General features: G+C 38.8%; 1 protein-coding gene across 2 annotated transcripts in view; it reads right to left on the reverse strand.

Annotated features, from left to right (window-relative positions):
* Positions 1–2,155: 2,155 nt before the first annotated feature.
* The window catches only part of rai14 (retinoic acid induced 14), a 39,027-nt gene continuing 23,045 nt past the window's right edge, over positions 2,156–18,137 (reverse strand). The window contains exons 4-21 of one of the 2 annotated variants that reach the window (XM_023401497.2): positions 17,707–17,795; positions 17,390–17,454; positions 16,001–16,058; positions 15,362–15,432; positions 12,054–12,160; positions 11,739–11,923; positions 11,362–11,387; positions 10,899–10,985; positions 10,256–10,345; positions 9,575–9,712; positions 8,957–9,058; positions 7,066–7,797; positions 6,342–6,829; positions 5,245–5,413; positions 4,937–5,104; positions 4,561–4,719; positions 4,370–4,435; positions 2,156–4,154 (exon numbers count right to left, since the gene is read on the reverse strand). In XM_023401497.2, the coding sequence (XP_023257265.1) occupies positions 4,068–4,154; positions 4,370–4,435; positions 4,561–4,719; positions 4,937–5,104; positions 5,245–5,413; positions 6,342–6,829; positions 7,066–7,797; positions 8,957–9,058; positions 9,575–9,712; positions 10,256–10,345; positions 10,899–10,985; positions 11,362–11,387; positions 11,739–11,923; positions 12,054–12,160; positions 15,362–15,432; positions 16,001–16,058; positions 17,390–17,454; positions 17,707–17,795 (2,887 nt within the window). In that variant the 3' untranslated portion in view covers positions 2,156–4,067. The remainder of the gene's footprint in view (positions 4,155–4,369; positions 4,436–4,560; positions 4,720–4,936; positions 5,105–5,244; positions 5,414–6,341; positions 6,830–7,065; positions 7,798–8,956; positions 9,059–9,574; positions 9,713–10,255; positions 10,346–10,898; positions 10,986–11,361; positions 11,388–11,738; positions 11,924–12,053; positions 12,161–15,361; positions 15,433–16,000; positions 16,059–17,389; positions 17,455–17,706; positions 17,796–18,137) is intronic. The other variant, XM_087172735.1, reaches the window with a different exon arrangement.

The raw sequence follows: 18,137 nt of genomic DNA on the forward strand, positions 1-18,137 counted from the left end.
GGCTTTATTTTAAATTCTAGTCCAGAGCAGTAAGTGTGCAAACATAACAAATATCATGCAACATTACAGAGAAATGTAACATTATATGCAATATATTTTGAAAAATCACATTTGGTCTTGAATGTTCGAAATAGGACTTTATTGGCTAAAAGTAGGGCTGCAACTAAAAATTTCGTTTATCGATTGAGCTGATTATTTTCGCAATAAACTGATGAATCATTCTGTCCATAAAATGTCAGAAAGTTATGAAAAGTGCCCACCACACTTTCTCGGAGCCAAAGGTAAGGTCTTGAAACTGTCCAATTAACAAATGACGCACAGAAGTAGCAAATATTCAAATTTAAGTAGCTGTAGTTTTGCTTGAAAAATTATTTAAACCGTTGTTGGATTTTTGATGACTAATTTTCTGTCCATTAACTAATTGTTTCAATTCTGCTTTTGAGTTTTTTGAACAAGAAGAAAAGAAACATGTTTGTGCCATCGTGTGGAAAAAATGTTCTACCTGACTTTAAAGCCAGTCAAAGAAATAAGATGTTGAAGGAAAACACTGAAAGATCAATTTACTCTTTTAATCTTAGTCAAACAAACAATAAATACATTTAAAAAAAAATACCCATGTTTAAACATCACATAACTTCAAATTGAACATTTCAGTTTAGCCTCATCCTGCCACTCATAGACTCCAGACTGAGAGTTTACTGCAGTCTGGGATGCTTGACAAATATGGGCCCTAGCTGGATTAGGATCACAGCACTATCTCTCTCTCCACTAAGTCTCAAGGCCTCAGGGCAGAACGTGTGAGAAAGCAAGATTGACAGGAAGTTGTCGTGTAAAGGCAGAGGTGTGTGTGTGTGCTTTCTTGCGTGCATATGGGTAATATGTGTGTTTGCCCAGCGGGCAGAACACAGGGCCAGGGCAGGAAACGAAGTGGTTGTGCCACCGGTTAGAGGAAACAGAACGGCAGATAAATTACCCAGAGTCAGGCTGGCAGGACTTCTGAGAACCAAAGCTGAGTGGACACTAAGGGAGGACAGGGTGTTGACACGGAGGAAGGTGTGCCTAACCCAACAGGAAAATAAACAATGCATATGATATTTTTTAATTAGCCCAGTATTTCAAACTCTGAAGTGTATATTTTACTCTGATTCTGGGAGATGTTACAGTGAATGCATGTGTTTAGAAAAATAGAACAGATACAAGTCTGGAACTCTACAGGAGGGATCAACACCATTCTTCCTGAAGATATTCCTTCATTCGGTGTTTTGATGATGGGTGTGCAGTCCAATATCTCCCATCAGTTTGCTCTGGTGACTGTGTGGGCAAAAGCAAATGATTTAGATCATTTTTATTATGATCAAAGTATTTAGTTTCATATGACTCTCCAGTCATTTATCGGTGTTTTCCTTTCATCTGTCCGATCTGTTAATTTTGTGACCAAGGATGGTCCGATGGGAGAGAGGGAGAGATGAGATCTAATTTTGGTAAAGGTTGCCATCTAGTGGTCACTTATTGCCTGTTCCCTCTTATCCTGTTCATGGACTCTACCAAACTCTTCCCACAAGTTAGCTTTACATTGGGGGAAAAAAAAAGTGTTTGTGGCCCATTTTTGGCTAATGGAGGAACAGTCTCTGTCCTTGCCAACAGAGGTTTAATAAAACTGAACATTTGATTGACTTATAAACTGTCCCTGCCTGGCATACGACCCTGAATCATATGTTTTATTTATCTAGAGGTCAAAGATCCCTCTAAATAATCAGGAGGGAAACAAATTGTGTGATCTGTGTGATTTAGGAATGTCTCCCATTTTGTTTTGTACTGAATACGCCATCATTTTCAAAATTCTGAAATACTCTGGCATAAAAGTGTAAAGGATGTTTAGCTTGGATATGTTTAAGTTTGCCAACATGTTCTCAAAAGCCTGGGGAAGATCCCAGTGTTGCTGTTACTGTGTTGTTTAAAAATATATATGTGACATCCTGAATCTGGGTTATATTTATCTCTAGTGGCTTGTAAAACCAAGTGAGCTGAGCATATACTATTAGTTAATACTATTAGTTCCAAATTAAGTAAAATAACCTTCCTTAAATTAATCTGGAAATTTTCACACAACTTGTTTCATAAGAGCTGGAAAATACAAAACATAGACACACAATGGTGCAGTATCTTGAAAATTTATTAATGTTGACAAAAAAAAAAAAGCGGTTGGCAAAAAGCATTTTTTTTTCATGTGACTACAAAACAGTTAGTGAAGACACAACCAACAGAAAAGCTGCTTCTTTCTTTTCCCTTTCTTTGTACAAAACACTTCAGTCAAGGCCGAGAGAGAGAGGGGAAGTTATATAATATCTTAGAAGCTATGAAATAAAGACATGCAAAGGCTCTACTCAGGGTCTAACAAATCTCTGTCAGGTGTAAATCATGTTCAGTAAAAAAGTTCCTGAGTGAGAAATGAGGGAGCTTCAGATCCAAATTCATTTAATCTCACTCCAGTTCAACAGCATTACTGTTGTCCGTATTTTGGACAGTCTCAAAAACTGTTCAGTAAAAAGTTGACATCTGAGGGTGTATGGCTCTAAGTACAGTACTAAGGCAGAGGAGTGCGATGTGAAAACAGTTCAGAAGCCTCTAGAAGACATGCTCAGAGAAATGCATTTGAAACATATTCTCAAACACCATACAGTGTAGATCCGTACCTACAAGGAGACATAAAGAGATCGCAAACAAAGACACGTTTGATAGGATGAGGAAGCCTGGTGAAATTAGTGAGAGACTCAAAAATACTGTCTGATTATTAAGTGCAGGCACATGACACAAGACACAGCAGAGGTTTTATGAAAAACTCAACATTTTGCTTTCAGCCAACACAGTTTGCAAGATCTTCAAGTAAGAAAAGACCAAAAGAAAATGAAAAAGTGGACAAGAACTAAAAATCTTTCCTCCTAAATATCCTCTGAGTCACAAAGACAAAAATATTGAGCCCATACTGCTGGGTATTTGTTACAACTGAAATGTTTTTTTTTTTTTGATTACAGTGAACAATTATAGCCGACCCTTTATATGCAAAATACTACCAGGAAAATAAACTAATTCAGATGTCACTAGATCAATTAGTGCGTTGTTACATTGGAGAAAAAATCTTCTCATTCACACAAAACACACCCACATACACAAATCAAGGCCATCAAAAATACCTCTATCAAACCTCTTCATTTAAGGACAGTAACTTAGAAAAACGATGAAGCAATACAAGTCAGTAAAATACATTTTTATAATTTTTTTGTGCTAATAGGAAAATAGCAATACAAACAGTATCATGCTTTTCTTCATGGAGTGCGGCCAAAAAACATTTCTATGTGGCTGGCGATGACCAAAGTCACATGCATTGTTATCAGGGCACAAATAATTTAGATGGTATCAGGAAATTGTGGACAACCATGAAACATTTAGGCAAGTAAAATAAAACTAACACTGTTGTATCATAAAATAGATACTAGTAACAGCAGCGCCAACTGAGTCTTTTCTTTCTCTAAGCGAACATTGTAACAGAAACAAACCACAAACTCAGACTGATTAGTACGCATGTACATGTATGTTTATGTCTGAGTAAAAAATACATATGTTTGCATCATCACGCTTGTGCAACTGCATGTGATTTAAGGTTACTGCACGTTTTCAATGTAGTGTTTACATATATGTTTGGCTGGTACACAGAATACAACCACCTGGCTCCTCCATTCATCTGAATGGTCAGGTGGTAATGGGACAGTATCTGTATGCTGGGCTTGGGTTTCCCAAAAACATCTTCCATCATAAGACTGATGACCCTTAGATCTCAATGGGTTGAAATGACAAATGCAAAGGCAATTACCATATGATTGTAAACCTTTTCCTCATTTACAAATTCTCAAGGCTGATCCAGAGGCACCATGTGTTGGCCTTGCTTGTGATCGGCACAAGCAACACGTGAACTCGGACGGTAGGACATGTGGTGACAGATGCAGCTGACAGCAGCGGTTCACTTTAACTTCACTCACAACATGCTTTTGGGAAACCAGGCCCTGTGTGTCTCAGCACGTCTCCTTGGCTTGGCTTGGCATCTTGCACATCATCAGGATCTGCTTCAAGGCTTTCTGGACGTCCTCGTCCATCTGACCCTGAAGACACACAGCACAAGATCAGCTAACTAACTAAAACTAAAATGCACACATCCACTTATTTCAGTTTACAATAAGTGAAACTCAATCTGATGTGATTTAAAGGGCCAGATCACGCAAAAATGAATGAGAAAAAAATGTTTTTCATAATGTGCCATTCCTTTAAAATTTAAGTTGAAAATGTAAGCTTTAGGAAAACTAATGGATGAATTTACCTGGACAGCATAGAGGAGGTGCATCCTATAGACTGACACTATCTCATTGTGCTGCTTCTTTGACTCCTACGAAGAAAGAGGTAAATACATTTTTATACTGACAGTTGCATTCAGGAGTCACATTTAAACAGTGCACTGTCTTGGGTCTCAAAATGAGAATTGTTGTTTACAATAGTTTGAAGAAAGCTTACAGCCAGCTGGTACTGCAGCTGTTTGATTTGTTGCTGCATGGTCTCCAGCTGCTGGTTTTGCTGCTGTCTCTTGGAGGGGGAACCAGAGGTGTAAGAGAGCTGTGACAGACTGTTTAAGGCATCCTTTAACTTCCCCACCTCCCGCGACAGGTCATCTATCTGAGGGGGAAGACCATAAAACATGGTTAATGGAGTTTAAAGAGACTTATTTCTTTGTAAAATGGTATCATAACAGAAAATAACATGATTAGACTGAATGCAATTATACCTCAAGTTTAGGTTGTACAGTAAGTGCACTGTCAAACAGACACCACTGAAGTGTCAAGTACTAGAATAGTGATGGTACTTCTGCAGTGGCTACCAGATTACTACTGACCCTCTTGTTCTTTTCTCTCTCAGATGCAACGTGGTTCTCCACCAGCTGTTTGAGCTGACACACAGCATCCTGGGACTCCGCCAGCCTGGAGGACAGCGTCTGGTTCTCCTTTTCCCTCGACATCACCAGCTCCTGCAGGGCCTCCCGCTCTGCACGATTCTCCCGTGCCTGACGGACGGACGGACGGACGGATAAGAAGGATGTTTAGGTTAAGTTTTAGGAAATACATGGATTTAGTCATATGAAGAAAAATTATTAATATTGAAAAAAAATTTTGGATTTCCCCCTAGGCTCCTCTTTCTTCTCACCTTCTGCCATGCATCAGCAGCCTCCAGAGCCATCTCATCCTGCTTCCTGAGAGCCCCCTGGAGGAGCTGCGTCAGGTGGTTCACCTCGCCCTCCAGTTGTTCTCGCATGGTCTCATGCTCCAGACGGGAGACTGAATCATCTGGGGTGACACCTTTTTCTACCGTCAGGCTTTTGATGAAATAAGCACAAGAACCACATGGTGACACATGAACAATTTGTATTAGTTTTTTTTTTAATTATCAAGTCTGGAAAAGTATTTTGACTTCTGACCACAAAGTTCTTATGCACAGTCAATTTGATCAAATCTATTACCACACACTGGATTGTAAATATACATCTTTAGAAACATCTGTAAACATACATCTGTAATATTTAAAAAAAACTGAATCTGGTTTTGTCAGAGGCTTCATCAAACTCTTGACTCTCTTTAAAAAGTTCAGCTCATTCTCCAGTCTATGGCAGGCTCCGAATAAGATTGAATAGTGGAAATGGCTTTTGTCACGTATGGGACATACTTCATTTTCAGGTCAAACTTTGCTTAACAAGCTCAGATAAATAAAGAGGGAGCATAACAGCAGTGTATAAATACTCAAGTAGAAATCCTGATAATCAAAATTTGACTTAAAAGGAAAAGTGCTCAGTATCAAGTAAAATGGGCCATGTGAGGGTTATATTACATTTTTGAGTTGTTTATACTAATTAATGTGTAACATGTTGGTGTAGCTGGTCAAGGTGGAACTAATCTTTGTCACTTTGGATAATCTATAACAATCTTATTGTATGTTTAAGATTTCTTTTACATTTTTTAAGTACAACTTGAATCTGCTACTAACAATGACTGTCAATTAAATGTAATAGAGTAAAAATGTAGGGAAAGTATAAAGTAGCTTCAAATGGAAATATCCAAGTAAAGTACATTGAAATTGTACTTAAAGTACTTGAGTAAATGTACTTAGTTACATTCATCAGCTGCATTTTGCATTGCTATATACACTATACCATTTCATGAGCCCAGCATTCACCTGTAGGTTTTAGTAAAAGCAGAGAAAGCAGCATCCGTCTACCTCATGTGAAACCTCATAATTTCTCGCCTCACCTGTTCTGAAGAGACTCCACCTGCAAGGTCTTCTGGTGTAGCTGTTCTTTCAGGGCTTCTGACTGGCTCTCCAACTCTTTGATGGCATTTCCCAGAGAAGACATCACCTGTGTGTGGTCAGCGAGGGCCACAGAGCTCTGTGCCTGAGCTTCAGCCTCCTGCCTCAGCACTGAAATCTCCTGCTGAGCAGCCGAGCACTTCTTCTCTGTGTCAGCTAGCAAAGTCTGCAGCTCCGCCACTCTGCTGTTGAGCACCTGGACTTGCTGCTGCTGATGTTCGGGAGAGGGAGATGATGGTGCACTGCTCTCAGCTTGGGCCTCAGCCAGCTGTTTCTGAGCAGCACCTAGCTGACTCTTGGTGTCACTGTAGGAGTGTGACAGTTCCAGCAAGCGGCGCTGCAGCCCAGCAATGACCTCGTTCAGCTCAGCCTTCATTTCTTCAAAGTCTTTGGCTGCAGCTTCAACGGGCACTGTGCCCCTCAGAGCCTCCTGAGCAACAGGTAGGGAAACATTAAAATATAAATTAATGAAATAAAAAGAAAGATGAAAAATGACACAAAAAAGTCACTGTGATGTTATTAGACTAAGGGAAAGATTGGACAAAATGTTGAATGAATAGGTAAAAAAACAAAAAAAAAAAACAATGTTGAAGCTATTTCACTTGTGCTTTTCTACATACATTCAATCACACAGAAAACAGAGAAGAAGAGGAGGCCCATATCTACCTGGAGCATCTTACTCTCCTCCTTTGCCTCCTTGTACAGCTCCTCGATCTGTGCAGTCCTCTGATCTCTCTCCTTTACACTCTGTCTTTCCTCCTCCGTCCTCCTCAGTGCCTCCTCCAGCTGTCTGATTTGTTGAGCTGCTTTCTCTTGCTCAGATCCTGATAGGATGAGTTGGGCCTTCAACTGTTTCACTTCATGTTCAAGTGTGGATGACACTCGTCTATGAACCTCCTCTTTCTCCACCTCACCTTCTTTTCTTCCCATCTGTGCTCTCAGCTCCTCCACCTCTTCCATAGCTTGGTGGTATCGCTCCTGAGTGTCTGTCAGCTTCGCTTGCAGCTCCGCTAAACTCTCCATCAACTCTTCCTCTCTTCCCTTCTCCCTCACTCCTTCATCCTCCTCTCTTTCTCTGCCTCTATCAGGTTTCAGCTGAGCCTGAAGTGAGCGGTTCTCCTTCCTGGTTTCGAGCAGTTTCACCTGAACGCTCTCTAGTGCCTGTCTCAACAGTCTGATCTCCTCTTTGCTCCCTCCTTTCCCTCCCTCACTCTCGTCTTCCTCCAGTCTGACAGAAAAACCTACTGAACTGTCTTCTCTTTCTGCTTGGGCGGTGGAGGGGACTGGTGGCAGTGGATCAAACTCATCCTTGGTGGAGTGGAAGGAGGAGTTGGAGGCCATGCTGTTAGGACGACTGGTCTCCTTCAGGTCCTCATTTCCTTGGAGGGATGGATGTTTCTGTGAGGTGAAGGTGCAGGTTAGAAGAGTTAAGACTGAAGGGACAGAAAAATTATTTAAAAAAAGTAATTTGCTAAGATTCTGATTAAATATAAAATTAAACTGGTTTTCTACCAAAACATAAAGGTAATTCACTGCTTGTACAACAGGAATAGTATAAGTGGGGATAAACCCTCAATAGATGATTTGTTTGACATTATTTGGGTTGTTGTGAAAAAAACAGGAAAGTTGCGTCACATATTACACCTTTACATTTGTCATTTGTTAATATGAATTTTTAAATTTAACTTGACTATCATCGTAGTACACCGAAGCTTCTGCGTTCTCTTACCTTTTTCTTTTCATTACAGATTTTTTACAGATTTTTACAGATACAGTTAATTGATCAACAGCAACTATTTTTATAATTAATTAATTGTTTTTGTCATTTTTCAAGAAGGAACCTCGTATGTTTGTCATATATAATTGTACACTTAATGTTTTTGGGTTTTGCACTGTTGTAGAGTAAAATAAGTTATCTGAATGGATCGATAAGGTTATGAGAAATTTTAAAGGACATTTTCTCATAATTTTCTGACATTTTATTGACAAAACCATGAATTGAGAAAATTTTCAAAAATGTTCACTTTCTTTGATTATCAAATTAAATGACAATAAAAGCAATCATTTGTTCTCGACCTACATATTTTAATGTTAAAATAATAGAAAATACATTACAAACCTTAAAGGACAGGTTCACATTTTTTCAGGTTAACCTTAAAGCAATGGTCATCTGCCTGGATATATATATATAGATATATATATATATATATACACACACTGAAAGAGTTTTAGATCGCTGTAATTGTTCTCTTACCCTAGAATAGCATTAGCATAGGATCTCAAAGTCAGTATGGGCAGGAGGGATGACAACAGTGTCCAATAACATATAGCATATTCACTGTACATATGTGCCTGTGAGTACTGTTTTAAAACAGAAGAAAATGTGTTCAAAAGTCTTGATGTTGTAAAAGCTATAGTTTTTAGCCTCTCACATGAAGAATTTAGCTGTTAGTTTTTTTGTTTATATAGTACGCAGTGTATTACCTGTCCCTTACCTTGAGTATGTTCATTCATTTGTTTATGGTTTCACTAAAAAATGAATGAAGGGGTTACATACCCTAAATTTGCTTGCAAGCTGCTGGTTCTCCAAAGTAAGAGCAGTAATCTTGGCTTGCAGAGCAGAAACCAGAGCTGCCGATGCCGTACCACTGTGCTCGACCTGTCAACACATACAATACACATATATTACATGCAGAGGCGATGGGGAGGCATCAAAGCAACGTTAAAGACCACTAGCTACCTACTGAAAAACAAAACGAGTTGCGACACGTCGAAAGCTTAGGTTAGACCTCCTTCAAGAATGCAAGGGTGAAAAAGTTCAGCAGTTGTCTGCTGTCAGAGTATAGTATTAAACTTAGAGAAGCAGCAGTTGATTTAAGACATTTAGTAAACCAGAGAAAAGTGAATTAAAAGTCCAAATGTGAAATGTCTTTATCCAACTCAAACATTTTAAATACTTTTCATCCAGGTGGGAAAAAACCTTTTAGTTGTATTGGGTAGATGAAATATAGTCATTGTATGTGCTGTACTCCTGTGTTTTAATGATCCACTTTTCAAACAAAAATTCTGATGTCATTTACTTCCAAGTCTGCTGTTCTTGTCATCACATCTGTTTTAAAATCTGCTCATATGTAATGTAAGCATGTCACTATAGCATGTCTTAGTCATTAATCACCTTTGTATCCAGCTCAGGACCAGCCACCGTCTGCTCCACTGTCTGCTTCAGGTCTTCGATTGTTTCCAGCAACATGTTTCTCTCCTCATGGAGCTTCTCCACCTCCTCTCTGAGCACAGTTCCTCTAACCTCATCCTCCTTTGAAATGAGAAAGGGGAGGGGAGAGGGGAGAGGGGTGAGGGGAGGCAGGAAAGAGGAAGGGGAGGGGAGAAGAGCACGAGATGGACAAGGAGAAGGAAGAGAAAGTTAAGGCAAGAGGAGGAGAAAGCAGATATGTATATTGACCTACTTATAAATGTGCCATACTTAATTGTGTATTTATATATTTCCATTGCTCTTGTGGACCTTTACATATACAAGTTAAAGTTACCCCATAATCTGCTATTTTTTTCTATGGCTCTTGTGAAACTCCTTATTCCTACTGTGCTACCACTGATTAGGGCATTTACTTTGCGGTTTATTGAATATTTTTTTAAATATATAAATAACTATATTTATTAAACTTGTTTATTTTCTTTTGATAGGTTTACACATCTGGATGGCCCCGGAATAATAAATAAGACTCTTAAACTCTGAAGACAGCAGGTTATTGCAGTTTATGGAATAAAATCCCTGCTGCATATCTACCATTTTTACATACTCCTGCTTCTTATTTTCCATGTTGACTGCTGTTTTTGTTACCTTGTAGTTGAACCTCTTGGGAGTGTCACTTTTGTCAGATGCAGGGGTCCCAGTGGAGGTAATGAGTGAAGGAGAGGAGGGTCCAGAGCTCTGAAGAAGGATGAAGTTGATCAGCTTTAGTTTGATTAGTTTTCCTTATAAACATCTCATCACATTCTGGTTGGTAAAAATAAAAAAAAAACTCCATATTTGTTCTTGGGTAGCTTTATAAACAGTGTGTGGGCAGAGTTAATAACCAATGAGTGGTAAACCAATTGGTACAGAAACATACAGAGGAGCAAAAAACAAACAAACAAATGTTTCGTATCTTGTTACAACAATTAAGTGACAAAGAGAGTCATTAATGCTCCGGCTCTCTGTATTAACTACATTTTAATTCAGAATCTATGAAAAACAAAAGACTGATTAGTATAAAAATTAATGAACATGCTACGTGAATGAAATTCTCTGATATACCTTGGCAAACCATAAATTGGTTTCTGGTGAGAGAAGACTGACTGAGGGAACAATAATCTTACAGGTAATATGCAAACAGACAAACACAAGTCAGTCTACTCTTTTTATGAATATACTGCAAACATGCATTAATATAAAGAGTGGCATACTGATACAAGCAGACAGATACAGAGAGACCTGCGTTTACCTGCAGTGGGCTAATAGGAGGTGGAGGTGCTTTTCGTTTTTTGGGAGTTGTGATCCGTTCATCACTTAGCTTAGCTACTTGATCATGCTGAAGAGCCAGCAAAGGAGACAGAGAAGAGAGGCAACGAAGAGAGAGAAAAAGAAAGGTGGGATTCAGTGCTGGTTAGTAAAAGGATTCAAAGGCAATCAATGACTGCTATAGTTAAGACTCTAGTTTTGTTTTCCCAAAAATGGCAACTAAAAGATCTTTTACAAGCTGAGAAATTTAATATTGATACATTACGGAAGCTGGTGCTAAACTACTGTCTATGTGGTGTTGCTGCACAACAGAAATTAAAGACAAAGGTTGGCTTTTGTTTATCATTTTTAGCTCTTTCCCATGAATCACATTGTAGTATTTCAACACAGTTAGACTCCTAAATTCTTACTGACAATTGATTAGTTTTGGATTGAACATTTCTTACCAGAGGACTTCTAGGAGACTTTGTATCTGTCAAAGGAGATAGGAAGAACATGCAAAAAAAGAGAAAATCAAAAAGAAACTTTAGCCTTTTCTTTAAACAGTTTAAAATTTTCTACAATAGAAAAACACAGTACACAGTATATGTAAAAAAAATAAATAAAATAAAAAAAATAGTCACAATAACATGTAAACTCCTCCAGATGGCACTGCTGGCTGCGTTGCAACCAGAGCAGTATGAATCTCTAACACAAAGAGGCAATATACAGGTATGTGTGTCTATGTATTTGTATCATGATGTGGGGGCAAAGATCTGTTCAAACAGATCTTTATTTTATTTGTTATTTTATTGTGGTTACACTGTCATTGAGCTACACTCACCTGAAATCTGCTGTCTGTTCAGAGCAGTTGTGAGGACAGTTCTGACCTCTGAGTTGCCTGACACCTTAGCGTAGTGTCCAACATCATGGCCTTGTGAATCTACGGCTGACAGATCTGCTCCTCGGTGAACCAAGACGTCAACAACAGAGGCCGCGTTGGACTCGCTGGCCAGCATCAATGCAGTCCTACAACACAAAAGTACAACTATTGATTACATCTACCCAACACCCCGTGTCTTTACTCAGTCATCACTACAATTATTTGTCATTCCTGAATTTTTATGTGTCTACGCAGGTGTCTCCACTGTGTCTGTACCTGCCACTGCTGTCAGAAGCATTGATTTCAGCACCGCAGTCCAGTAAAGTGCAGCATACTTCAGCATGAGCGTGTTTGGCTGACAACAGCAAGGAGGTGAGTCCATCCTTTGAGACAGACAGAGAGACAGACATCATAAACATTAGATACGACTGAGATCACCCTATGGAGGGGCCGCACACCCACAGATTTATATGGACACACACAGACGCTCACACATAACTTACCTTGTGTGACATCAGCATGTGAGTCTAGACATGGAGTATGGTTAAGTGTCTGAGTGGTGAGAGAAGTGTCAGATCCATGTGAAAAAGGAGTGAATGTCTCCTACTGTAAATGAATTTAAACTTCCAAACTTGTACCAATTTTTGCAGAGTGGCATATGTTTTAGGATGAGAGAAATATGAGCTAGGGAAAATCCCCCAAATTATATATTTACAGTTTAAAATGAATGGGTACAGAAGAGTTTACTGCCCCGAGTTGCGCAACTGGGGCAGTATTTCTACGTAGCTACGTAGACAACCCACATTTCTCACCAGGATTGACAGATCCAAGCATGACCCTTAACCTAACCTGAACCTTGTATTACCTAAGTTCAACCTTAACATTGGATTGGCTGGGAATGTTGAGGGTGGTGTACGGCCTGTGAGGAGCTGCTGCCTCAAGGTTCAGTCCAGGGCAGGAACGTTGACGTTAGCCAAGATGAAGTTAGGAAATAATATGTATCTCAGTAAATTGTGACTCAACACTGAGCTACAAATGCACAGTTTTTTTTCAACACAGAAAGTCGACACAACTCAATAAAACAACACATAAGGACCTCAGTATTAAATTGTATGAACAGACATTTCCACAGGTCATTTATATTGTTAACAGTGAAACAAGAAGTAAAAAAAAAAATCTTAAGTTCTGTCCAACTGGAAAAAGCAAAAGAATGTAAAGTGTGTCAGCATAGTTTTGTGTTTTCTATTACAAGGCTGCTGCTTCCATGCACCACAGAGAAGAAAACTATGTTGTGGGTTCCTGTGAGCTCTGCTAAAGACTTTAACAGCCCTGTGTCTGCTCTGCTCAGTCTGTGTTTCAACTGAGCTGTTTCGAAATGACAGAAACCATTTTTCTTCTCAGGGTAATAGATTGAGTGTCTGTGTGGATGTTTGTGGCAATACAGGTGTATTAACACTTTATTGTTTACACATGTTACTTGAGTTATGTTTACAGATAGCTGCTATCCTGCCAATTGTTTAAAGACAGATTACCTAACAGCCTAAAGCCTGAGAAGAGCTGAAATGGGGCAAGTAAGCATCAACCACCATGACAAAGCTTGACTGACTGAGATTCAAGTCAGTCAAGGCAAACACACACGAACACACCTCTGCTAGCTATCATTATGCACCGTATTTTAGTTAATCGTAAGTTTTGTATTTAAAATATTCATATGAATAGTAGCTAGTAACTGGAGATGCCAAATAAATGTAGTGGAGTAAAAAGTCCAGAATTTCCCTCAATGTAATCGAGCACAAGCGTAGTGTGGCATGAAAAGGAAATTTACTCATAGTCGAGTAAAAGTACTTAGCTTCGTACCACCACTGTACCGTTTGTAGTCCTCCAAGAGTTTTCAACCGACTCAAACAAAGGCTGCTCAAGAATTAGCAGGCCACGTCTCTGAATTGTATCAAGGCTGGGCTTCTTTTAAGTATCTGAGAGATATAATTCTTTTCAACAGAAAACACAAGGAAGCTTTTATACTACATAGTGCCAACGTCTCTGCTGAGACTTTAAGTTTACATTTACTTGATTTTGTATAAACATTCTTTGTCCGACATATGTAAGACCCGGCAAATGTTACTCGTTTTCTTTCAATATTTCTCTGTGTGTATACTGAAGTCAAATATAGATCAGGTATAGATATACTGAATGCTACAGCCATGATGTATGCCTGAGGCTAACAAGCTGGCATGTTCTACTCAGCACAGAGACTGCAATATGTTCCAGACAACTTTGAGGTTTTTCAGTCTACATGTCCACTAAGAGCAGACACAGCAGCTCAAATCAAATACACACGCACACACACACACACACACACACACATTTGCAGATGATTATGGCTGGAAAAGTGAATGCAGTTCGATGAAAGTGATATCACACGTTGTCTTCATGTCAACAGAACACTGCTGAACAGTGCTATCGCTCCCTATTCCAGTTACAACAATATGGTTTGTCTATAGAACACATCATCAAAATTTTGTTGACACATTTTGAGTAAAATCTGTCATTTGCCCATGCAGCTTACAGGTTCCTAAAAGCCCTGAGACAGAACATTTTTGTTTAACCATTGTTGGATTGATTAGGAAGAAATTTTTTGAAGGGAAAAAAATACAAACATATCTCATGGGGCTTGCTCCAACTGTAGCAGGATTTCAGAAACCCTGTAGTTTAGCCTTAAAGTCTTTGCAGTCAGTGGTAAAGTGGTAGCATGAACCAGTCTCAAAAGCCACAACATATAACTTGTCACAGGTTTAAACAAACAACAAGGCTGCAATGCATTTTAATAAAAAACAACAAAACATCTTTAAATGCAGGCTGAGAGTCCACTCTGAGTCAGTTTGTGTTTGAGTCTGTTTATCTCCAAGGGCCCAGCTGTGGCGTGATAATAAAAAGGGAAATAAATGGGCAACACATTCTTCTTCTCTTTTTCTTTTCTCTCACTTGCTCTTTTTTTCTTTTAGGCACACACACACACACACGCACACAAGCACACAAAATATCATGCTAACACACCCCAGTTGGGTAAAAACCACAGGCATGGAGCATCACTGCAATGGAGACCACATGTCTGCGGCTCGAGAACAGAGTTCCCACAGTACACTGACCCTCTGCCTCACACACATACATGCACATACACACACACTCAACAATATTAATCAATCTTAAAACAGAGAAGGACAACGAGAGGAAATGTCAGTGACTGAGGATCCTTGATATTGTAGACTGCCAGCTGTAAGAGACAGCTGCAGTTAACTGGTTTTAAAACCACAATGCTTTACTTCTACTTTCTTAATAAACTTAAAAAATGTAATTTAGGAAACAAGAGATTTGACAGCAGATAAATCCTTAAGAAAATCCAGAGCATACAAAGAGTGATTTACCTTCCTTGAACAAATTCCTCTGTACATAACACAGTAGAAAGTAATATGAATGAGACTGAATGGAGCATTTCTGTGGTCTTTATTCTGTTTCTGAGCCTGCTACTATCCTGCCAGGAAAAATAAGTCTGGGGAAGAATGAGTGGAAGTAATGAAAGTACATACTGAATCTTTCAGGTTGATGGGACTTTTGAGTTCACACAGCAGTTGGACGGTCTGGATGTTCCCGCTGGCAGCTGAGGATAAAACAAAACAACAGTCAGACAATGAACGAAAGCACACAGGTGTCCAGAGATCGCAGCTTGGTCCAGTTTGGTTCAGGATTGAATTTAGCAAGAATTTTCTCTCCTTTGTCTCCATCTCTTATTTACAAAAGACCAAATTAATTAAAAGAGAGTCTAACACAGCTGGACTGTCTAATTTAATTTTCATTAACACAGACACGGTTATGGTGACTGAGGTAACACACCACACTAGTAGCCCTTTGCTTCTATAATAAGATAATACTTCTTTAAAAGTGCTAAAATAAAAAATGATTCACCTAAATATCCCTGTCAACTAACAACAGCACTGTAACACAGTGAGAGGAAGACTCATGAAAAAAAACAAAAAAACAATTGAATCCAACAAGGCCGAAATCACATTTAATCACTTAATTCCAAATATGGTCGATGATTTCATCCAAATAAAATCAGAGCTTAAACTTAATCTCACAAGATATTTTCCCACATAGTTCTCTAAGCAGACTAACCTTCAATAAAAGCACCTTTGTTTAGTTAACTCCCAGGATATTGACACACTTACCAGCGTGATGCAGGGAAGTCTTTCCTGTGCTGTCTACAGCATCGATAGGACATTTACTCTGAGGGCAAAAGCACAATTTGTATTACTGGCACGCAGTACATTTCTGTGTGTGTTTGTGATGAACCTTTGTGACTACCTTTAGTTTCCACTCTTAATCAATGTGTTGCATCTACTATTCACTTAGTCATTTCCCTGAATGACTTCCAGAGAATGGAAGTCCTGAGTCCCGTGTCTACAAATACTTCCCAATATTTAAAATGTCTTTAATTCTGGTGTAGAGTATCTGTAATAATGTTGGCTAAAGATTTTTTTTTTTCTGCTGATTGTTCCATTTTTGATTTCTTTGTTTTCAGTGTGTGTAAAGAAAGGAGTTTATTTTCTGAGAAACTTATTCCAAAATCGATTTAGCAACTGAGGTTTATCTAGGTAAAATTTTGTCATATGAGACAACACTGTAAATGCACAAAAATGCTAACATTTGCAGCAAACATTGTATAACTGCATATATGTGGTTTTTAGTTATTTTCTCCCAATAGCGTGCAGTGATGACCTGCTAAAAATTTTAGAAATAACAATATTTGTTGCTAGTGAAGAACCAGCTAATAGTTTGCAACTAACAAATTTTTGGCAACAAAATTTGGAATTATTTGGCACAACAAAGGTTTGTTATAAATTCTGCTGTTTGTACCAGCAGACTTGCATGGATGTTCGACCAGACAGTTGTGTCTTGCTAAGATACTGCCGACCGTCATGAGAGAGTTAGGTCAGCAGATCAGAGCTGTGTGTGTGTGTGTGTGTGTGTGTGTGTGTGTGTGTGTGTGTGTGTGTGTGTGTGTGTGTGTGGATCAGCAGATCTTAACAGGAGGGCACACACATACAGACACGCACATACATGGACACATAATCAGCAGACTGAAGTAATGAAGCAGTTAAAATGTCTGACTAGCTTCACAATTCCGCTAAGATGTTTGAAACCAGACTGTAGATTTCATACGGTTCATGCTCCTGCTTTCACACATTCCTCATTTGCTGCACGAAGTAATGCGTCCAGGAAGTCCTGCTGAGTGACTAGATGTTCTGCCATTAAAACATTCTTTGTTTCATATTTCTTGCATTTTTGTTGTATTCCACACCTTCAAAGTATTTCACTAAACCTGAAAGACTGTACAACCAGTATATTAAATCAATTACTGTGGGTATTTTATCCCGATTTCAACACTGTGGCACCATATTGTGTGTTACTGGCAGTGATTATAAATGCATGACTTGGCAGATTGTAGCAAGTTTTATTTGTCACCTCAGTGAATTAAGTATGGCTGGTAATATTAAAAAACTGTTTTAGACTCACATATCACAGTTTGTTAGCCTCCTTTACTTTATCCACTTTACCTGAATGAGCTTTTTGCAGCACTCGATGTGATTGTTTTTGGCAGCCAGGTGTAACGGACTAAAGCCTGAACATAAAGCAAAAAAGATGTTAGTTAAGATCTTCATGAGGCCACAGATTGTAGTGATAAGAAGAAGAAATCTTCTTAGAAGGTTAAGGGGGGGTATTAGACCTAAAATTAAAAAAAAAAAAAAAAAAACTTTTATCAATTCCTAAAACCAAATAAAAAAACACAAGTGACACGAAAAACATTTTAGTGTTTTATCCATCAATACAGAAAAACGGCAGCACTGTCTTTACTAACAGTAGAGTTACATACCTGCAGCATCAGTGACTGACAGGTCTGCTCCGTGGGCCAGGATGACAGAGAGGCAGTCTGTCTGACCACGTGCAGCTGCTACATGAAGACTATAGCAATCAAAGCAATCACAAAATAAGAACAGATTAGAAATGCAGTATATCAGTTGTCAGTGGTTATAAAATCCCAACAGAGATGCAGTGGTGACTTCCTGCTGCATTAGTGGGTATAAATAAAAAAATTCAACCAATAAAGTCATCAAAAACTTGACTGTACTACTAATTGCACTGTAGATTATAATAACGATTGATCTCTTACTGTCTAACTGAAATACATTACATCAAATGATTAGTTCGATATTTTGGGAATTACACTTATTTGATCTCATGCCAAGGTTAGATGTGAAGACTGACACCACTGTCTGTGCATAAAAAATGAAGCTACAGTCTTTA

Source organism: Seriola lalandi, unplaced genomic scaffold (genome assembly GCF_002814215.2).
Source record: "Seriola lalandi dorsalis isolate HSWRI2012SDOR001 ecotype SW California unplaced genomic scaffold, Sedor1 jcf7180002053686, whole genome shotgun sequence".
Taxonomy (NCBI): domain Eukaryota; kingdom Metazoa; phylum Chordata; class Actinopteri; order Carangiformes; family Carangidae; genus Seriola; species Seriola lalandi.